Source organism: Malurus melanocephalus, unplaced genomic scaffold (genome assembly GCF_030028575.1).
Source record: "Malurus melanocephalus ecotype Western Australia unplaced genomic scaffold, MMel_1.1 scaffold_187, whole genome shotgun sequence".
Lineage (NCBI taxonomy): Eukaryota > Metazoa > Chordata > Aves > Passeriformes > Maluridae > Malurus > Malurus melanocephalus.
The window spans coordinates 1,265,954-1,289,735 of record NW_026623419.1 but is presented as its reverse complement, the minus strand read 5'-3'; the positions used below and the strand labels follow the sequence as shown (position 1 = coordinate 1,289,735).

Here is a 23,782-nt window from a genome sequence, read left to right as displayed (position 1 = left end):
CCCCGCCGCTCCCGCCGCGGCTCGGGCAGGCGGACGGGCGGCACCGCGACTCCCGCGCAGCAGCAGCACCGTCCCGAGGGGCTCTGCCCCTCGCCCGCCCGCCGCTTCGCCTCCGCCGGCGCAGCCCGAGCCATGCTGCTCCTGGCCGCCGCCTTCATCGTGGCCTTCGTCCTCCTCCTCTACATGGTGTCGCCGCTCATCAGCCCCAAGTCTCTCAAGCTGCCGGGCGCGCACGTCGTGGTGAGTGCGGCGCCCCTCGGGAAGGGGCCGGGCGGGGGTCTCCCGCCGTGTCCCGCTGCGCCGCGGGAGGAGGCGGCGGGCGGGCGCTGCCGCTCGGCCTCGGCAGCGGGGGGGCTCCCGAGCCGCCCGCCCTTCGCCGGGAAAGGGAAGGAAGGAGGGACGGAAGCCGCTCCCCCCGAGGTGGGGGCGCACGCTGCGGGCAGTGCCCCGCTGGCAGCCGGGGTACGGCTGAAGGAATCCCGCTGCAGGAGCGGGGGGAGCGGGGAAGCCTCTGGGCGGGGAGGGGAGGTGTGGGAGCCCCCGGAGTGGGGCTGGCGGCCGGGCGGCCTTAGGGGTGTCCGCGGGTCTGCGAGGAGTCGTGAAAAGCTGGCGGTGGCACCCCGAGCTACCAAAACGCGGGAGCCACAAGTCCCGGGCGATAAGGAAATGACCTGTCCCGATGGCTCTGACAAACCGCTGTGTGTCCCGGTTGGCTTRAGGCGATGGTCTGAGTCACCATCTTCCAGTATCGGAGCTGACTTTTTGAGACATTCCTTTTCTACTATCCGAGCCATCGGTTTCCTCGAGTGTATTTTGTTTTCACCGTCTCCCTTAGGTAGTCAGGTTGTGTATGTACACACTCATAAACAAAGGGSAAAATCTATGGTTTCCTTGGTCTAAAAAACTAAGTCCGGTATGAGGAAATGGAAAACTAATACAAAGGAAGTGGTCARATGACACTTGGGCACCTTTTCATCTTTAAGCACATAGATATGGATGTCTTTGAGCAGTATTTTGACAAGATGGTAGAAGGAAGTGTTTGGAAGAACATTGGAAAGAGTCCATGAGTGGTACTCATGGATGAGTATGTGGCTTGAGAAGAGGGAGCCAGAAAAAAGGGGAATGCTGCCCAGGTGCTTTCAGATGTATCACAGATTAGTGAATATGGACATTTGACAGCAAATGAGTTAAATGGTTCAAAGATTCATGGTCCTAGAATCAGSTTTCTTAGTTTATCTCCAAATGTCCAACGTATGTTCTGTGCAGAGAAGCTGTAGTTTACTGTTTGTTTAAATTTACTGTAAATGAGGACGGGGTTTTTCATTATTATTTTTTTGAGTTGCTCTTTGGAGGATGGAGCTGTCCCCAGAATGATTTAGATGTTTCCAAGTTGCAACAGTGCTCCCAAGTTGCTTTATGCAGTAGGTGTTACTTGGGTGCTGTAACTGGCTTTACAGCATCATATTCTGTGTGAGGTGTGTTCGAGGTTGCATTAAGGTTCTTGGGTTATGGCTCTTTCCCCACAAGAGTAATGGTTATTAAGGCAAAGGTGAAGGACACTTAAGGGCTTTCTTATGAAGAAACAGAATACCAAACATAAAATGGCAAGTGGATTTTATTTCTCTTTTTTTGTTGTTTGGTTTTATTTGTATATGCAGTGATTAYCCAAAGTTTTGTTCATTCTGGATAATGATTAAACTCTTTAAAARCTGCTGTGCTGGTTTTTCTAATCAGAAGAGTTCATTTTAAAAAGTTCAAATTGAAAATGATGGGACTGTTCTTGTTGGTGAAGCCTCCCTGTAACTGTTGCTGCTAATTAGCAGTTAAAGCTTGATTTGGTACTATTGGAAGTCTAAAAAACAGTATTCTTGCRAGTCTTATAAAATCAGGAGTTCAGCTGGAAAAGTAACTGTATGAATATACTGATGAAGAAAAAGGCTATAAGATATATCCCACTTGACAAAYAAAAACCTGCAGGCAGGCAGTTTTATTGATTCTACCCCTTGTAGAACTACCATTTTATTTCAACTTCAGTTATGCTCCTAAAGTGATCATTCAAGGTAAAGAAATATGGACCAATTGGTTTGGAGGTGACTGTTTCTTAGATGTGTAGGTGCTGTTAATAATGCTGGGCACTTGTACATGTGGTTCAGATTCTCTAATGCCATGCATAAGGAAAAGTCTTGGATGATGGTAGTGTAAATCAGAAATACTGTTCAAGAAGGTTTTACACACTGTGTGTGTAAAGGGAAATCCTTAATCATATGCTGGGAGTGAACATTCTCTGCTACTGAAATGACTGAGAGACTTCATGAAAATATTTAAGGACCATAATATTATCAAAGGGCTTCTTTGAAGYCTTCTCACAGAAAAATGTCAAAATATGCTGAAGTATCAGGCCTCAGTTAAAGCCACTATTGAAATAAATAAAAGAATAATGACCTGCAAATTGGTTGAGCCCTTTCAAGAGGGCAAGTGATTGTCATTGCATACTAAATGTGATTTTTTCAAAATATACTTGAATAAAATTGCTTTACCGAAGCAGAAGAAGTCAGTCTTCCCTAGAAACATTTCTTTGCAGGGGCCTGTTGAAAATATAATGAGAATATATCTCTTRCATTTCTGAAGAAAGGTCATTGGGCAACTTCAGAGGCTATTACATACTAGTTATTGAATTTTCAAATTAAGTCAGCTTTCTTTTCACTTTTAATTCTTAAAAAAATTATTTATCTTCACTCCTAACAGTTATGGTTAGGAGTTGTTTGAGTTATGGTTAGGAAATGCTTGAATTGTGGCTAAATAACTAACTCTGGYTGCCATTTGGGATAGGAATTTGAAGCAGAAAACTTGTGAGGTTTTTTTCCTCTGCAATCTCCCAGAGTCATTTGCATGATGGAAACCCTTGCTGTGTTAGGCAAGACATAGTTTCTGGAGAAATCATRGAATCATAAGAGTCTCTTTCTCTTAGAAAAGAATAGGACTGCTATTCAGAGTGAGAGTCTAGAGATCTCCAAATTACTCATCGTCTAATCTTGTGAGTTCTCCCCAACCCCCCACCACATCCTTATCTGCTGTGTATTTTCCCTACCCCAGCTAGCACCATTAAATGGTAAGGGCTTCTCTGCTCTTAAATTGGCTCAGGCATTAGGTTTAGCTTATTTTAAATAAAATGCTTTTTAGATGCTTAATACTTTTTTACTTCTAGCATGACTAGAACACTTGAGAAAGTGTTCTTAAATAGAGGGTATAAATATTATTTTTTGTGCTGTAGAGCTGCTGCTTCATGTGCTGAACTTCTTTATGCTTTGAAATTCAGAAGTCTGTTTTATACATTTCTTATTTTGCTGCTGACTTTAACTCTCTCCTTTGGTCTCAGGCTACAAACTAGTACATGTCAAGAATTCTGTGAGAATAAGCTACTATTTTGGCAGCTGCCTATAACAGTAGACAGGAATATGAAAATAAGCTTGGGCAGTCACCACTGCTTCATTTGCATCAAGCTCACTCGGACCACATGTAACTGCCCTTTGTTAGGGATATTGCACCTGCTCTATACATATTGTCTCTTCAATTTATCTACAAAAGTTCTTGAGTGATGTTTAAAAACTCTTTGTTGAAATATTTACACTAATCTCTTTCCCTTGTTTCAGCCTTCATCTTTCTAAAAYCAAGTTGAATTTCTGAGAAAAAAACAAACCCCTGAGGTCTCAGTGTTATGAATGCAGTTTATCAGAGTTTGGATTAGCAATGGCAGGAAATGAAAACATGTTATCTGCTTGGGACTCTCTCCCATTCGTATTGTCAAAGACCCTTTTCCATGTGGCCATAGTTCAGGACGATCATGCCGAACCCTCCTGCATGTGGGTCATCTCCAGCGCAGAAGTTTCCCCACTTCTGTGCAGAACTTGGAGGGGTAACTGTGGTTGGCCTTAAGGGTGGCCCATCTTGTCTCAGCGCTGTGTTGGGAGTGATATTATCTGTGATTTGGACACATCCGAGTGGTTTGACAAGAGGTCATTTTGASTATAGTCAGGCTAACCACTCACAGCAGATTAAAGGCACGTTCTGTTTCAGTAGAAGCTTCTATCAAAGCACTGTCTAAAAGCATGGAGCCAGCTTGCATCCAGTTCTAAGTTAGTAAGTTCTATTGGAGGTGCCGCATCAAGTCTTGGTTTTGATCATTCCTGATAACAGTTCTGTTAATTTGGATTTGGACAGTCTCATCAATTGAGGTGAATTTCCAGTATCTCAGATTTGAAGCTGTGATAGATCAGTTYTTTGTACTTTACCCCACTGTTTCCATTTATAAGGGGGAAATAAACCTTATGATTCTTAAAAATTGAACTCTGTTATCAAGGATCATAGCTTAAGAAGTTGGAGCCAGACACTTTTTGCAATACCTAGTTTGGTACCTGTTCTTTTTAAGTATGGAAACAGCTCGGTAACACTGCTCAATGGCTGGTCATACCGCATTTTGAACGTCTACTAAGTTTTAATTGTGCCTTCTTGTCGAAATATTAATCTGTGATTTGAGTTGTGGTGGYTGGATTTTTATTTTTGCTAACTCCCCTGGGACTGAGTTACAGTAAAACTAAAAATGGTATTGGTGGCAATTCAAATTTCTGGAATTAATGAAATGCAGTAGCAGAGWAGAACCATTGGCCACAAGGGTAAGTAATTGTAATAATGTTGTTTTTAACAGAGTAGATGTGTGCTCTTTTGTTAGTTCTGAGCATCTGTGTTAGGAATTCACCTACCTAACAGACCTCTTAGATTTGCTGAGGTTAACTTCATTATAGCACAAAGCAAACTTTTCACTAGTGTGGGAGATGTTTATTGTTTTGCTATTGCATTAGCGCTCTTCGCAAATCAAAAACGTGTGTATTAGTAACAACCTCCCACAYGCTTGTAGCAGCCTCCCACCTAAATGCTGAAGTTCCCAGCTGATTGATATTGCACTTTATCATTGACCAATCTGACATGAGCTCTACAGTGTTCTTGGGTGTGACTGTAAATAAAAACTTCCTTTTTATGTTCCTTACATGACTTCTGACATTGTCTTTCTGAAATGAACGTTGGTGTTGTTTGACAGCCTGGAGGCTTGGTGCCAGTACCTTCATCTGTAGAGAATTCCTCAAGCACTGGTATAGTTGACCCATTCATGATAGTCACCAGTTTGTACTGGTAGTAATCACCTGTCTCACCAAAAATTGGAATAGGAGCAGTCTTCTGTGCCCATTGATTAGTGCTAGTGTACCTGCTGCTGATCTGTAGAAGCAACTCAGACATGCTGTGGATCTGAGGTCTGCCTGAGTGWATCAAACTATTTTAATATTTTCAGRTATGTGTTGAAATACTGCAATCTATTTTAAGAATTTTAGTGTATTTGTTACTTCTTTCCACCRTGAAGCATTACATTAATTCTGTAGTTCYRCTGAAGTACYAAATCAATAATTAACACTCRCACTCTTAAGGGCTTCAATTGYTCTGAAAGCAGTAAACTACAGACAGGGTTTCACATTTCCAGAAGAGGACACACATCTTGGAGTTATCCTCAAAGGTTAGTGCAGTGTGAAGCTAATCTTGCAGAGTCAGTTAGAAGTTAATCTGAAGCAGTTCTCTCTAATAGCAGAGGAAGCCTAAAGAGCTGAAATTAGTCTTTGTCAGTGCTACACCCATTTTTGGCCCATTTGCGGCTGAAGATGTGTTGTAAGTCTTTGCTGGGATTATTTTATTTGCACTAAGCTGTTTTTGAAGGCTAGGGGTAAAATACTCAAATGAAAGAAGAGTTTAGTGACTCATGGGAATGTACTTCTGACTCTYCTGACTTTACTGCCTCCAGGAGTGGAAAGAATTTTGAGGTTAATGCATCTCTGAACACAAAACTGAGACATTGCCTAATGATGATACAACCCAAAGTAGGGGTTAGTAGGTCCTATCCTTTTGATAGGATGTGTAGTTAGAGAGGGATCTTTGCTCTTACAATGGTTTGCTCAATGTCTCCATTTTCTTAAAATGGAGGAGGTAACCTTTTCGCTGGAGCCTTTGGGAAGGTTTTGATAAAGAGCAAAAGGTGATTTCCAGAGAAATCTGAATTTCATCTTCTTCCAGTTCTTCTGAGCCCATTTCATCAATGTGTTTTTCTTTATAGTAACTGCTTCTAGGTGTTTTTTTCCAGTATTTTCACAGTATGACTTTCCAAAAGCTGTTAAAGGAAAATTAAAAAAAACTTGGGTATATAAGGAAGATACCAATGTCTGAGAACCAAAAGCACGTGCAGACTGAGACTGATCCAAGTCACCTAAAGATGCCAGGTAGATGTTTTTATTTTAGTCAAAAAGAGAGGTCAGGATTGTCATCTACATCTTGTTCCACAGGCACTTTGTAAGTAATTTTATTGAGGGTAGTGAGAGAGGTAGTGAGGTGACCTTCACCTGTGTTGGTATAATTTGGCAGAGTACCCTCCTGCAGTGTAAGATACAGGACTGTAGCCTTTACCCCATACTTGTCTCATATTAATGAAATATTAACTTCCTGTTTGCATATGAGACTGTCCAGGTGTTRCAGCTTGGAGGAAGAAGAACAGGCTTTGGAAACTTAACCCCACTAAACTGAAATAGCAGGATGGCATGGGGGCCTAAGAAATACACTACAAAGGGCCAATTGTTGAATTAATGGGATTTTTTTTGTTTCTATAAGAAAGAAGGTATTATCTGTTTATGTTTACGTGATGGCATCATGTCTTGCAGTCTGCAAGAGCTGATTTTGCAAATAATTTCTACTGTGGCCAGGTGTGAAGGTGCAGTACATAATGACACTTTCATGGCATTAATAGTGGTTTCAAACTTTGAGCAACACGCTTTTAGAAACATCCTATGGAATATGTGAGAGCACCCATTTGGGAGTGGTCTAAGTGTGCCTGACAAAAGAAATGAGCAAAAATTACTGCTGAGGTAAAACTGGATTTCGGGTAGAAACAAAGGCTCCTTGATCTGTTCAGATCTTATGTTTCATTCATGCCTCCATAAGTAAGCTAACTTTAGTGCATCTCCTGTATTTGWAYCTCATCGGGTGATATTTTAACCTCRGTATGTTTTTAGAATTTTCATGTGATGTGACTCATACATATGGGAGAAGGTTTGAGAATAGTGGACTAACACTGATATTTTCAAATAACTTTTAGGTAACTGGAGGCTCCAGTGGAATTGGAAAATGTATTGCTATTGARTGCTATAAGCAAGGTGCTTTCATAACACTGATTGCAAGGGATGAGGTAAGTATATGTGTAATTTTACTGGCTAAACTATTCACAAAATCAGTATAGGTGGGGAATAATTTTTAAATTGACGATTATTCATACTTCTTCAGTTTATATTTTAAGGGGACCTTAAGCATTCCAAATTCATGCATTTGAATAGCAGAGGTGGCTGCCTTTTTAAGAAGCATAGCCTAATATGGAATTTGTGATTAGCTTGCATTAAAACTTTGCCAATGCTGTTGCTTTCCTTAATGGCATTTGTTATATCATTGTCTGATCTGTGCCAGAGCACAAATCAGGAAAAYCCCTATATTGGTTAAAACTGTAGAATTTCCCTACAGTAAGTGACATCTGGGAAATTAATCATCTCTAAAATTCACAACRTATGCTGGTGTCTAATCAGTATTATATCTTATTTTTTACTAGTGAAAAGCTCTTCATTGGAACAGCTGGGGGGGGGGGTAGCATTACTTTAACGGTTTGTTGTTTTTAAACCAAGAGGTATTCAGAATTTAGTTAGTATTAGTCTGTTTTCATAACAGGCTGTTTATTTTTTGTGTTTTATTTATTGTGAAAAACCTAATTATTCTGGAAACAGAAGCACTTAATTTTTTGGAGATCCTCAGTCCCAGCTCATTTGATAATTTACCTACACTTSAGAACTTACTTTACATGACCTTGAATGTCATCAGAATTAATGATTTTTTCCTTGAAAGGATTACTACAATTTGAATTTAMCAAATTTTTGGGTTTTATGATAATTTCATGCCAGTGATTGTTCTTCAGGAAAGTTTATGTAATATCRCATAAATATAAAATATAAACAAAATCAAAGAGAAGAATCAATATMTGCAGTCTTAAGTGCTCTCTGTAGCATGAAACAAAAGCATTGCATCTATAGAAGTCATTGCTGCTTTTAGAACACAAAGTGAAAACCAGAGAAGTGATAAATTGATAAATTTCACATTTTCATCATATATTCATGGGTCTTCAGAATGWCAGTAAAATGCTGTAACTAGTTGAGGATAATTCTGGGGGGACTGTAGGGGATTTTTTTAAGCTTTATTGAAGTAATGTAGGCTAATACTGCTGTCAGAASTACAACACTTTAGCTGTTTTTTGTGTCCCTTTCAGAACAAGCTGTTGCAGACGAAGAAAGAAATAGAAAAGTACTCAGTTAATGACAAGCAGGTAAGATCACTGCCAAGAGGGGCTGTTRTGTGTTTTCTTTAACTGTGTCACTACAACACAGTTCACTGGTCCTATCTTTAAAACAAAGCTGTTTGACAAAACTGAGTTGAGGATTCAGTATTTGGATTCAGGAGTACCAGTCTGTTTACATGAGATGTTCTGAGCTCTTGCTATATTTGATGTTGGCTAGCTAGTGCATTAGCCTGCTTTTCTTAGAAAAAGATGTCTTCATCTGTAGGTGTAGAATGCTTTTTTGGATAGCTGCAATTCACTGTCACTTGATAAGCATTTTGTTCTTTCAGATAAAGTGGAAGAACATTTTTTTCCGCCTAAATATCTTAGTTTTTGCAATTCATAAATACAGCATCTATCTTGGGAAGGAAGTTTAGTTGCTTKTTCCCAGGTTTATTTCACTACATCATTCTTTTGTTCCTTTTCCTGACTAACTACTGTACCAGTTACACAAGTTAAATTKGTGAAGTTCTGAGACTTCTAAACATAGAAGCTGCTTTGCTGAATAGATAATGCACTCGTGCACAAAGGCAATGGTTTAGAGCTTGCAGAAGTACTAGCTTATAATAGTTAGGCTTCCTGTGTTCAAAACATGCAACCTYGAGGTGAAATATTAAAATAATTCTTTTCTCAGTACTAATAATGAAGGGGGGAGGGGAAATAATATTGACACTATTAACGTCTTTGACTTTTGCATTCCAGAACTTTGTTGATCATGAGAGTAACTTAGTGACTATTTTCCTTTCATGATCACATATAGAAGCAATTTATTTGTCCATGAAAAGGGATTTGAATTGATAAATTAGGCATTCTGTTGAAAAGAGCAATGAAAAAAAGCTGAATATTTGCAGGCAATAATGTTAGTATAGTAGCTGATACAAAATTTTTAATACCTCCATTTATAAGATAAGATCCTGTCTTTGCTTCCTTATACTTTTGTCAAATGGCTCAAGCTGATCTTTTTTTCTGTTCATGCTGCCTTACTCAGATCAACTTTGTTTGAAAATCTAAGCCATTTGAGGTGAGGAGAAGCTGTATTTTGCCCTTTAGAAAAAAAAAAAAAAAMAACCTGATAACCATTTTCTTTTAGCTGCTCTAGCAGTTTCCCAAGCTTAGCATTACAGTTAATCCCTTGTCAAACACTGTGTCAGGATGTTCTTGTTAAAATCTGTCCTAGCTTGATAGATGCAGACTTTTTTAAAAGGAGTATTACTTGGTGCATGTTCCTAGGACTTTGAGTGAAAACCTTCAAAAGTACCTTCAGGGSTGAGCAAGCTCCAGTGTGGCCTGACTGGGATTTCTTTTGCAGAAGCAGTTTGAGGCTTGCAGGCAGGTTAAGCAGTAGGCAGTGGAGGTGGTTGGCAGGCTGGCTCTTCTGTAGCTGTTGTGTTGTGGACRTGGTCTCAGGGAAGCCTGCGTGGTCTGAATGCAAAGAACAGAACGGAGTCGGGGCAGAGCTCGCTCCAGAACTGCAGATCAAAAGCTGGAAAATTACGGTAGATGAACAAAAAAACTGTACAAAAGGATTACTGAAAGGGTGTGGAGAAAGGTCATGTCTGGTATGGATAACATACACAGACTGTTACCTTTGCTGGATCACAGAATCATAGAGTGGTTTGGTCTGGAAGGGACCTTTAAGATCATCTATTTCCAATTCCTCTGCCGTAGGCAGGGACACCTTCCACTGGAGCAGATTGCTCAGAGCTCCATCCAACTTGGTCTTGAACACTTCCGGGGATGAGGCATCCACAACTTCTTTGGGCAACCTGTGCCAGTGCCTCACAATAAAGGTTTTCCTCCTAATATCTAATCTAAACGTGCTCTCAATTTAAAGTCATTCCTCGTTTCCTATCATCACATGCACCTCTTCAGCTTTCTTTTAGGCCCCCTTTAGGTACTGAAAGGCAGCTCTAAGTTTTGCCTGGAGCATCTTCCATGCTGCACAACCACAGCTCTCTCAACCTGTCTTCTTAAGAGAGATGCTCCATCMCTGTGGTCATCTCTGTGGCCTCCTCTGGACTCKCTCCAACAGGTCCATGTCCTTCCTGTGCTGGCACCCCAGMGCTGGRTTCAGCACTGCAGGTGGCATCTCAGCAKAGCAGAAGGGCAGAATCCCCTCCCTCCCCTGCTGCCCACGCTGCTTTGGATGCAGCCCAGGACACATTTGGCTTTCTGGTCTGGACATGCACATGGCCATGTCATGTCCAGCCTCTCATCCACCAGCACCCCCAAGTCCTTCTCTGCAGGGCTACTCTCAATCAGTTCATCTTCCAGTATCAGTAGGGAGGATTGTCCCAATCCAGGTGAAGCACCTTGTACCTGGTCTTATTAAATTTCATGAGATTCCCAAGGGYCCACTTTTGAAGCTTGTCCAGGTCCCTTTGGATGGGATCCTGTCCTTCAGATGTGTCAGTTGCACCACCAAGCTTGGTGTCATCTGCAAACTTCCTGCAGATCTCTTTGTGTCATTGAAGACATKGAATGGTCTCATGTCAAGCTAAGAGGCAGAGAGCCTCAGGAAAGATTACATTTTTCTTGGACTGTTACTGTTCAGCTTTTGGATACATGCTTGAAACCAAGTTGCACAGACAACCAGAGTGTGACCTACATTTAATTTTTCACGTTGGTATGTGATTTAGTAAGAGTGCTGATGGCGCTGCCTTTATGGATATAGGTGAGCACCGAAGCAGAATCCTTACCCTTTGAGATTCTTTCCAATATTTTTAAAATCCTTTTCTGATCTTGAATATTCCCACTTACTTTATAGGGGGCTGAATTGATCTTTTATTAGGAATGCTTTATTAACCATCCAACACCACGCAATATTTAGAGCAAATTGTAACAAGCAGGGCTGGGCATATAAGGCTACTTCTGGTAGCATATTCTGTGTCCTAGGTGTGGATCCACAGTCCATATTTTGGAGTGAAGGCAATCAGTATATGGTAGTAGAAAGAAGCAAAGAGGTGAATTGAATAATGTGATAGCAGTCAATAAAAGCTATGGTAGTTCCCAAATGTGTTGTTCACAGTATAACTAATCTATTCAATCTGTTAAATTAACAAATTGCCCCAGTTTTGATAGAGAACTGTRATTTACTAATTCCTCACTGATCTTACAAAGATATCCAAATAATAATTCAATGTTGTTTGCTTTCAATTACTGTTTGGTTCATAAACTTATGAAAAAGATGATAATTGTTTCCCAAGTGCAATAAATGCCTTAAGGGGAGATGGATACATTCCTGCCAATAGCTTGTGCCACAAGTTTACTGTGATGCCCGGCTACACACAATGCTGGGAGGCAGGAATAGCCAACCTGCTGTACAGGAATGGCAGGCAGATTCTGTTTATGCAGCTGAGAAGTGTCACAGTCTGACCAGGGGCAGGACTGACAAATGACTGGCTGCCAAAGCAGTTAGTTACACTGTGGTAAACCTTTTCGTGTGTGTGTGTGTGCCCACGTGCTCTGTGAGAAATGGTCATAACTACTGATGACTTTGTTTAGTTCACCTCTGRGTTTAAATTGATTGACCAAAGTAACAGAAAGGATAGAAGTAGGAACAAGAACACAGGAATACCTCCTTTTATTGCAATAGGAGATAGCTTTTCAAAATGCAGAATTGCCCAAAGCTCAGTTGACAGCTTAGCAGAGAGGGTGTCTTATTTGTCAGCAGCTGGTATTTGCAGGAGTCTTACAGTTTGGAAGAGGTAACCTGAAATAAGCAGTGCTTTCTTTGGCCAGAAGTTAATTTGAAGGTACTTGAAAACAGATTCTGAGAYAATCTTGTTGAAAGCAGTCAGTAACTTTCAAGGAAAACAGGGCCTAATTTTTAGCTGCAAGAAAACCCATATCACTATAATCTGTTTTCCTTCGTCCTCCCTATCCACCCTTCCCCTCTGCTTCTTTCTTCCCTGGTTATTTTAATTTTTCTGTGTCTTTCAAACTAAACCCCTTAATGCCTGATTTTCAGATAAGGAGTAAATATGTACACGTTACTTCACTTTTTTWAAATATTGGTGACACTGTGTAATGAGTCAGTTTCTCAAAGAATTTTTATTTTAGTTTTGTCCTTGAGGTGTCCCAATTAAATATTATGCAACTAGATTTACTACTATTCTTAAAAAAAATTATGAAATAAGGAGGTAGAGTGCATTGCARGTACTAAAATTAGTGGGTTTTTCGCACTTGCTTTCTAGATTTTGGAACAAATTTTTTTTGTAGTGCTCRTGCTGCAGTTTCAGGTTAACACTGCAACCGTGCCTTGCTATGAAGTGGAAAAAGCATTTTTTTTAAGATGAGGCTAAGCCACATAAATGTTTTGACTTGCATTTAGCTGATGGAAGTTGAATATATAACTGGGGAAGTTTGATTGCCTTAGTTAAAATAACTTTTACTAAACTTCATGTAAATAACTCRGTCAGTAGTGCATCTCAGTACTGTAAATTAGAAATTGTATTTTGCACATGAGTGGCTGCTTTSAAGATCATTAGGGGCAGGCTTATTTGTTCTTCATGTAATCTTTATTATGGTGGAACCTGTGTGTGAGAGGAGGAGCTTGGAGGAAGCAGAGATTGCTTCCTCCAATGTGGAAGCAGTGCACAGTATCTTGTAAAACAGACTTTTTTGTGGGAAAGATATGACATTGGGTTTGTTTCATTTTGAAAGGCTCAGAGTCAACTGGACTGAGTGTGTTGTGAAAATTTGCTTTCACTTTTCTTTTCTAGGTTGTACTTTGTATTTCTGTTGATGTGTCTAAAGACTACGAACAGGTGGAGAACGTTCTAAAACAGGTGAGRTAATAACTGGTTCACCTGTATATCTTAAGAAATTTATCTCTGTGTGTTGTATTTCTGTTGGAAATAGTTTCTTACAGTGATACAGCAAGGTTTTTTCCTCATAAAGAGTCTTAACCAATGTCCCTCTTMCAGGCTCAGGAGAAGCTGGGGCCAGTCGATATGCTTGTAAACTGTGCAGGAACATCAGTTACAGGAAAATTTGAGGATATTGAAGTGAATTCTTTTGAAGTAAGTGAGCTACTTCTTTATTTCATTATACGATTATTTCTTATTTAACTATTCTAACAACWAGATGGCATTCCTTTGTCCTTGTAGACTTGAATAGTGTTACASTTGACTTGTGCTAGTTGTCAGAATAGATTTTCAAGGGCTGCCTCTAACTTCTCCCCTAATGATTTCATGTAGTTTCATTTTTTCCTTTTGAAGATTTTCTAAAATTTTTTTAACCTGTTTAAGAAAAATGCAGATGGTATCAGTGTTCAGTTCTGAGGTGCACAAATTGTTTCAGCTTGAGAAGCTGCTGCTTTGATGAAAAGACAAAAAGCAACCCTGAAACACCTGTATTTTTGTTACTTTATGCCTGCAGCCCTCAGACCCMCATTCATCTACGAATAATGTTGAATCATCTAAAAATACCAAAAGGGCCTAATTTTATAATAAATTTGAATCACCCATTTTATTGCTTGTATAGGCTATCAGTTGTGTTTTAGGTCTTGTGGAGACTGAAATTAAAGACTTCCCTTTATCCTGGCAAAGAATAAAATCTCTCAAATGTGGAAATACATTGCATTTTTCCTCTTTCCTGTTTTAGAAAGCTCTTTAAACTTTCAGTATGTTTTCATGCATCATGCATAAATGGATTGCTTCCTGGAGACTGTTCAGGTTAGATTTGCCCTCAAATACTCTTCTTTTCCTTCAAGACCATATGGTTCCCAGTATTATCAGTATCCTGGATGCTATTAAGACTTACAGGATTTCTTTTGGCTTGAAGTGAGATTTTTAGCTATAAAACAGTTTATGAATCTGTAGTTTCTTTTGCCAGAACAGATCTGGTRAACTTGATTGTTGAAGCAGACTGAAATAGGTGTTTGATAAATAAGACCAAACAGCTGAAGGATTCTGGATCTGTGGCTCAAATACTGAAATATTGATATTGTTTGTGCAGAGATTAATGGCAGTGAATTACCTGGGCAGTGTTTACCCAAGCCGAGCAGTAATCGCTACCATGAAGGAACGAAGAATGGGAAGGATTGTATTTGTATCATCTCAGGCTGGGCARTTAGGCCTGTTTGGTTATACAGCTTATTCTCCAACAAAATTTGCTCTTCGAGGGTTGGCTGAAGCCTTGCAAATGGAGGTATGTGTACAACAATTCCAAGTAATTTCAGTGATAAATGATTTTGTTTTAACTGTCAGCACAGGMCATTTCACTTAAATAGGGTTKKKKTTTTTTTTTGTATTTTGCATCATTGCTAATATCTGTGTGTTATTTGCCCTCATTTGGCAGCAGTACAATCCTATTGCTCTGCATGAAGTGGCAGAAACTAAACTGATTTCAATTGCATAAGAGAGAATAGATTGAATATGTTCCTAGAAGTGAGTGATCACATGTGCAGACATGTGCAGACATTTGTAATCTTTTATTTTTAACTAAAAGGACTAGATTTTTTTAAGACTTTTGATGAAAAGCCTTCTTCAAGGTTTTAAGTGCAGAATAATACTGAAGATCAAATGGATGCATGAGAGACAGGCCAGTGATTCCCAGTTTGTTTGTGAGTCCATGGTGAGCAGTATGTGAACCATATGAAACTGTAAAACTCCTAGAATTCACAGGTTGTCCACCAAAAGAAATTGGGTTGACAGTGGCTCACCTGTCCATATTTTGATACATATATGAGCTTTTTATACTGCAGTGATCTAAGCTTATGGTTGTGTTAAGACCAAAACCAAACACACGCTATTTTCGTTATTCACTGGAACAGAGTGGGTGAGTACATTTGTAGTAAGACATAAAAAATTTATTTTAAAATTACTTTTGTCATTTTTTGTTAAGAATTTATATTTGAGTTAAGTATTTAAATAYAAAATGCCTATGTTTGGTTCTAGACCCTTGCATAGTCCCTTGATCAGGGATGCCTTGCTCAGAGTAAGAATGTGGGGTAAAACTGCCTCTAATCACTTCTGGTCTGCCAAATAGAACAGTGTGAATGCAGGGTCTTTCTTCAGACTGGTGACAGATACTTTGCTGAAGACTGAATTATTCAAGACTAAAAATAGGGTGTTTATGGGCGTGTGATGTGGTATTTCAGTAAGTGTTTTCAATATAGAATGTTTCATAATATAAATAAAAATGCTTTGTGTTTTRCAACACTTTGCTTTATTGTAGCCCTCTGAAAAATTTCATTAAAAGCTTTTTTTATTTGTATTGGAGTACAGATTTGCATTGTAGCAGTTTCTGAATAGTATTGCACTGAGTGATGTAATTCTATGACACATACATGCAGATACATAACTAAATACAGTCCTTGATGTMCGACCTTCTATTTTTCCTCACATTTTCTACTTATTTTTTGTCTCCTTAGACTTTGACCTCTTGCAAGTTTATACCATGGGTTGAAAAGCCTTGTGACTTGAGTATACCTCTTAAAGATAACAGATTTTAATTTTACATTTTTGTTGGTTTTCTCCCTCAGTGAAAGTCTTTGGCCTTTTTTTTTATAAATGTTGGGTACTGGTATTTGACAATGGCTTAGTCCTCTTTTAGAAATTGGAAAACTATAGACCTAAACTACTTTACTATTCTTCCTAAGTGTCTTGAAAACCACTTAGATTCATCAAATAATTTGCAAAGTTTTTAGAGACTTTTATGAGAAAAAGCACCACAACCACTTTTTTAAAATCTTTGCTGTTTTGTTTCTCAGTTGAGGAAGCTGCAAGTCTTGCGAGTGCTGAATACTTTACACTAGAAACAATTTGAATTCATGCTTGCTGAGTTTCTTAATTGGAAGAGAAATTAATGGAATTATAAGGGACATGTAAATGCTGTCGGTATTAAGATAACACTTACTGCTTTTGTAAAACACAGGTAAAACCTTATAATGTCTACATAACAGTGGCCTATCCTCCAGATACTGACACACCTGGATTTGCAGAAGAAAGTAAAACAAAGGTAAATTGTCTTTCAGTTTTTGAAATCAGTATTTTTTAAAGCATATTAAGATTTTAGAAATTACTCTTAAACATTTCAATTTTATCAGTTTTTAACTACTCAGAGTTATATAGCTTGTAGGATAATTTTGTGTACTTTCTTGTTCTGAGGATTTAAATGGAAGAACTACTTGCCTTTAAGAGCTGAAACGTTGCAGAGTATTCCTGCATACAATCAGAATATTGGTGTGGAATGGTAAACTGTAAAAACACTATTTGTTTTTATATTGAAGCTTAATTAACCAAAACTATTATTCCTATTTTGCATCGTTGATTATGTGTGGCTGTTGTGATAGGTGTGACTGATCGAAATAAACCTCAGTTCTTTCAGTGGAACAGTGGTTGTGTTGTATGAATGCATGTAAGGACCCAGTTCAACAATTGCTGTTCTCTAGTATAAAAGTGGAAAGGAAACTCTCTGGCACTGTGTTCCCAGTGGAAGTGATAGTCTCGCTTTTCAGAATGATGTGTCAGCAGCAGGYTGTTTTCATTTGGGTTACCTTAAAAGTAGAAGTTTTGACCTTCAGTCACCTCTTGTCATTTGCCATGTCCATACATGTGAAGTACAATTCTAAAAACTACATTCAATCCCCCTGTTCATACTAAAGCATCAGGTAACCAGGAAAAAACTCTTATTTTTTGATTGCATGCTGTGAACTRGAAATCTGGTATCTAAGGGTATCAGCTTTTCAACATGCACATCATGTATAATTGGAAATTGAGTTTGAATTCCACTTTGTCTTTCACCCTTTGAATAGGAATCAGTAGGGATTGTGTAACACAATTCTTAGTTCATCATTTCTTGATACAGATATTCTGTATTAAATGTATACTCCCACACATCCGCATAAAGTGCCAGAATTAGACATCTGCAGATACTTGTATAGCTTGCATATTCTCTAGGATTTTTTTCTTTCATAATAGCTTATTTCAGGGAACCAGCAGGCACCAGCAGAATGTATGGTTCATCTAAGATTTTTCTTTAAAAGAGATTCAGAGAGATTTATCTTATTTGTCAAAATAAGTCCTGTCTTTTAGGAGAGAATTATGCTTTGTTTTAGCCTACATGAATTCTGAGTGACTAGTGTACCTTACATCTCTGCAATATTGCATTGCTCTGACATTTCAGATACTCATTTATTGTTGCATTTATTTAATACTACTCTATTTACTACTCAGAACATATGCCTTTACTTTGCATGTCCTTGGGACTAGGCTATTTTTCTCTGTAATCATTGACTATAGCAAAAGGAAGCATCAGAAGCTAGGATACAGCTTTCCTGTGTTTAATCAGTAAGCTTTTTTTCCCCCCCTTTTTTTTTYCTTCTTTTTGAGGTAGCTGCTTCACAAATGACAGCCAAGCCTTGGCCAGCTAAGGGGCCAGATCAAGTATTTAATGGCTGATTTCTGCCTGCYTTATTCTCAACGTGTCATTAATGCTCGCTGTTGCTCCTGAGCAGCTGCTGGTTTTCTCCCAGATTAAGAGTATTTGAATTACTYGTGATATCCCTGTATCTCATTCAGATTCTTTGATACTGGCCAGTAAGATCAAAATTAAATAGGGACTATGAAATGGAGATCTGATGACATAATCCATATCACTGTAAGAGACCAGTAAAAGGTATTTGTATATGATTTCTGCTGGCAAAGATAGTGATGTCCCMCCTGGCCACCCTTAAAATACACATACTAAAAAAAACAATTCAGTGCCTTGGTTGATGAACTCAGAACTTATAATTCTACAGATATTGGGAAATAGGCCCCTTTCCATGAAATTTAATTACTGTAGTATTTTGAATTGATAAAGACAAACTTGTAGTTGCTCAACTTTTCCCTAGAAGTGCTTTTTTAAAAATWATAATCTCAGAATTAAACTAGTCCCAGTATTAGAGTAGGCCTCTAATGAAGAAAAAAACCAAGCTGCTTTATAGGTTCTTCAAATATTTCAGGCCTATCTTTTACTTCATTTCTGACAAAAATGAACTAGTATTGAGGAGAAATAGCTTAAGCACTTGGATAGTTTCTACAGAAAGTAAAATACTTKAGAAAAAGCTCTTTTTCATAGTTGTAATAAACTGTATACCAAAAAAGTACTCCTTAACGAAAAGTTGTCATTTCCCTTTGTGAAATTGGACTRTTATTTATGAACGTGCTTATATCTTTGTTTAAATGGATGCTTTGGGTGACAGTGTGATATTGGTTGCTAGCAGTGATGTATGTCATCCATGACAAAAGACCGAAACGCAATATTTCACATTCATATTTTTCTCTCCTGTGTGTTGTTAGCCAAACTTACTTAAATTGGTGTTTTTCTATTAAAGCCCTTAGAGACAAAGTTGATTTCTGAAACCTCATCTGTTTGCCAAGCAGAACAAGTCGCCAGAGTTATAGTGAAAGATGCCATAGTAAGTAAATTTTTTTTTCCGAGCATGTTTTGTGTTGAAGAGAYTAGAATTACATGTCATGTCTGCCTAAGACCATAAGATAGTGGCTAAACTAAATGCAAAACCAGTTAACACAAACCAGTTCTCTTCGGTCCGTTTGAACAAGAGCTGTTCTCCTTTTTCTTCTTTTGCCACCRTGCCCACAAATGATCTTACACAAGCTCTCAGAAGTAAAAGGTATCTGAAGTTGTACATAGACAGAATAAAATGATGCRTAAGTATCATGCAGTGTCTCCAAGATGCATTATGACTGACTTGAAAGCACTAAACTGTATTGACTTTTTATGTATCCAGTACCATTTGCCTAACCTCAGAAGCTTGTTGTACTCTCTTATTTTTCTTGAAGATGAGTTCATATTAAAACAATTTTATAATAAAGGGAGGCAGTTGACCTTTTTGGCTCTTAATGACTGAAGCATGTGATTTATGAGTGTTTAAAATACATAAAATGCTCTTCTTAGTGAGCTGTTCTTAGTGATTAAAGGTGTATTGCCTTTCTGAGGATTTTTTTTCAATGGTTTTTGCTAGGGTCTGCCTGCATGCTTAATAAAGAAGCGCAGAATAAAAACCAACATGAAATTTCATGATGATAAAGCACACCCATTGAATCCTAAAATCTGTAATTTAYTTTACAGTTCCAAATACTCTTGATCTTCAACGATTTACATCTACAGCAGGTGCCCAATTGTGATGTTTTTACAGTGTTTTCACAAATATAGTGCATAAACACAAAATTATGTCTGAATTTGTTTTAAAAGCAAGTACTACTTCAACACAGTATTCTCCTTCGATGATTAAGAAAACTAATCTCCTCTCTCATCTTAAGCATCTGGTATATCTATACCATACTTTTCTACACTTTGGATCACCTGTTGGTTCAGATATGCTCTTTATGCACTCTGGCCATCAGCTGGGAGACTGAAATAGAAACGAGAAGGTGTCTCTCAGGTGTGTGTTGGGAAATAACCAGATCTAATAACATCTACTACTTTGCATAGATTCACCCCTAACCCTGATTCAGGAACACCACCTTTTCCTTTCACTTCCACATTCCATAGATTTAGACCCACAACGTTTCAGAAAGTYTGTTTTCTGGCATAAAGTCAAATGGAAACAAGTGAGAGAAGCCTGAGAGTAAGAACTATAGAATTGCAATTTTGCTTTTATTAAAGTTGTTTGGTTGTTAGGGTTTCTTCCTGCTGTCTATCCTCCCCCCAACCCTTTTTCTGTCAGCTGAATTGCTTAGCAAGCTGTGTTTTGCAGTTAAAAATCCTTAATATTGGTGAAGGAGGATCTGCTACCAAGCATTTGAAATGCACCCCCTTACCAAATCTCATGGGATAAGCAAGCTAATTTTAACAAAAGGCAAATTGCATTTTGTAATACAATTACAGTAGTGATRGGTAATCTGATGTAGTTAGGGTATCATTCTGTTTCTGAAATATGCTTATAGCTGTGAAGACTATCATGCGTTTTCTTTACAAGTAAGTATGCCTCAAGAAGAATTTTATAGCCTTTTTTATTGTGTAAAAATCTCCAGTAATTTAGCACACTTCTCTCTAAAGAGAGATTAGCTTCCTTTTCCATTTTTTGAGTGAATGCCTTTTAGAATGTTGCTGTATAGCCCAAAGTATTTTTGTTTCTTAATTCTGGTAATACTTTTTTCCAGTAAAGTATTTGGTGTTAGTGATGTCAGTCACCTATGTCCATCAAGAATAGCTGTTGAAATAAAACACAACATGATTTGCTACAACTGAGTAAATTACTTCTTGTTTTCTTAATCCTTCCATCCAGCAAGGGAACTTCAACAGCTCAGTTGGATCAGATGGTTACATGCTGTCAATATTGACAAGTGGAATGTCACCAGTCACTTCTATTACTGAAGGTCTTCAGCAGGTAGGATGTGGGAAGGACGTGTTGCCATAATTTCTGATAAAATTAAAATGCAGAACATAATGCAAACTTAGATTCTTTTTTTTTCATCAAATGGCTGTTAATACTATGGCACTTGGATTTAGGAATCTCCATTAGTATTTTCAAGCTGAAGTAGTAAATTGGTGAGTGAGCTAAAAGTATTCCCTGCAACTCAGTCTTGAGTTGTTCCATAGTTAGCTTGGTTTGGTAAGTTTGTTTTCTGAAGATTACATAATATGCCTTCCTAGAACTGTTGTTTGGTTTTTTTTGGTTTTTTTTTTTTGGTTTTTTTTTTTTAAATTTCATTACTCAATAATATGCTGCAATCCAGGATCCTAAATGAATTGAAAGCTGTTTTTCTCTGTTTCCAGGTTGTTTGCATGGGCATTTTTCGCATCATTGGCCTGTTTTACCTAGGAAGTTTTGACAGCATAGTTCGTCGCTGCATGATGCAAAGGGAAAAATCTGAAAGTGCAGATAAAACTGAGTAATCCTTACTTTGAGTAGAAAGAAGAATGTCAAGCGGTCCTGGACAGCTTGCTGCTGAAGTGGGACTCAGTTTTGCTCCTGAAGGATTTAGAATGGAAGTRCTTGCATGTGTGACAGAGGAGTCCCCTCAAAAGCTATGAAAGAAAAAAGTACAACTCCAGAAAATGCCAAACTATGCAAAAGTATGAATGAGGATTAGATACTTTTTTTTTGGTGATTTGAGTTGGAAAGAATTTGGAGAGCTTGTAAGTRATCTGCAGAGCAGAATTTGAGAATGGACTATGTGCAGTAATTCTGGACAAATACTTAAGTTTTCTCACTGTGGTGCTTATGCACAAAGTAAGTACCATGGCAGACCGGGCTGAAGTAGATTGAAGTCCCCTGAACAAGTTGGTACCTTTTGCTGACGTTTTGGGACTGCTTTTGRTTTAGAATGTTAACTTTTCCTTTGGCCAATCTACAGATCCTTCTGTCAATGACAGTTTCCTTATTCTGTCCAACATAGGACTGTGGAAACCTGAAGATGGCAAATACATTTGTATGATCCAAGCTTTCTCAGTGTGGGAGTAATTAAAAAGTATGGCTTAATATATGCTTACTTTCTAAAGGGAGATGAAGAACCCATTCCCACAGAGAAATGCTAGGAAATGTGRTAGGGTCTGTAGCCCTTCTGGCCTTTGAAGTATATCATGAAAAAAACCAGAATTAAACCAGTATCAAGTGTGTCAGTTATGACTCAGCATTTTAAGCCATTGAAACAATGTATAATTTTTACAGATACTTAATCTGCCAGTTTTTGCTCTGGAAAGGAAAGTGGCTTAATGCTACTGTTATGCACATTAATTTCAAAGCTGCAAATGATGAGCCAAACCAATAGTTGATTATAGAATCAATTGTAATTAAAATGCCAGGCTCTTCCAGTAGCAGGAATGTAGCTTTTTAGGGCAGAGGGGTCYGGAGGGGGGAGAGGTGTGTGTCAGAATGGCCTTTCACATTTTATTTTCTCACTACACGGAAAAGCTTTCACATGAGAAATTACATAAAATACTCTCCTTATATGACCCACTTCTGATTTGTTTCATTTACATTATATGAAACAAGGCTGCTCAATAACTGCTTCAGAATACACAGAACCCAGTGGTTGTTTCTAATAAATCTCATTTAACACTGAAAAAGCTTGATGCATAACATTGATGTTTTAAGGGTGCACTATGTATACAGTTTATTCAATGGACCACTATAGTAAGTGCCTTGTGAGCTGCTTTTTTTTTCAAAAGCTGCATATTTTGTATTTGTTAGCACTGCTGTGTTTTCAATGTCATCTTTCAATTTTCATTCAGTACTCCAAATCTAAAATTATGTGTAAAACTGGGCACTTTCACTTCTTTGAAAGTAATTCTTAACAACCAAAATAGGCAACACTGATTGCTTTTGTTAAGAGATTCTCTATATCTATTTAAAAAGAGGTATTCAAGTAAACTGAAATGAAAAATAATGGGTGGTTAACTGGAAATCTGTAGAATATAATTTATTGAGACTATTTATGTTCCCTCTCTGAATTAGGTCGATCACTTTTCAAATTTTTTGCACATAGTCTTAACTTGCTTTAATACCTGGCTACAAACATTTTTGGAGAGGATCACATTTGTGCTCTCATTTTAAGTGGTGATAATTCATTAGACTGCAAATGTTGAGGCACTGTTGAATTCTTCACAAAGCCTATGTTTTAGGTCCTGCCTCCTGATTTTCTTTAGATATGTGAAATTGTGCATGCCTATAATATGATAATAATTTTGAGAATATAGTGTATTCCTGCATTTTTAAACAGCTTGGCTTCAGTGCAAAGAAATCTAGTGTGCATATGTATTTCCTGTGCTGCTTAATGTGAATGACATAAAGGAGCATTTGTCATACGTTYGTTGTCAATGTTGCTGTGTTTCTTAAAGCAACATAACAGTGCTCTTCATGGAATCATGGAATGGTCTGGGTTGGAAGAGACCTTAAAGTTCATCTCRTTCCAAACCCCCTACCATGGGTAAGGACATCTTCTAGTAGCCCAGCTTGCTCAAGGCTCCATCCAACCTGGCCTTGAACACTTCTTCAGACCCTGTGATTTATGTTATTCTTCTTTTGATACAAATCAAATACTCTTTTGACCACCTGCAAAAGATACCAAAATGGATGAATTGGTTGTGTTGTAGTTTGAAAGAAATGACTTGATACTAGCACAAGCTTGAAGGTCAGRACTTAAAACCGGTACGCTGCAGGATACTTGAATTTTTGGGTCTTCAATTTGGAATGTTAAAGGGTTTGTGTTTAAAAAACATAACCCAGAAAGTCAGAGCACACACAACACTATGGCAGCTGAACCTCTAAAGCTTTCAGGTTGGACATCTTAGATCACCACTCACTATTTCTTGACTGAATAGTCCTCCCAATAATGACTGATAGAATTCAGTGCAAGTGTCTGT

The 23,782-nt window shown here is 38.3% G+C and overlaps 1 protein-coding gene across 1 annotated transcript; it reads left to right on the top strand.

The window, feature by feature from the left end:
• Nucleotides 1–6: 6 nt before the first annotated feature.
• Nucleotides 7–23,472, top strand: KDSR (3-ketodihydrosphingosine reductase). The gene is made up of 10 exons (XM_057373134.1): nt 7–240; nt 7,184–7,273; nt 8,393–8,449; nt 13,186–13,251; nt 13,390–13,485; nt 14,423–14,614; nt 16,343–16,426; nt 18,786–18,869; nt 20,703–20,804; nt 21,194–23,472. Exons 1-10 carry the CDS (start codon nt 133–135, stop codon nt 21,311–21,313), a joined length of 999 nt encoding a protein of 332 aa, XP_057229117.1. The 5' UTR covers nt 7–132; the 3' UTR covers nt 21,314–23,472.
• Nucleotides 23,473–23,782: the final 310 nt, after the last annotated feature.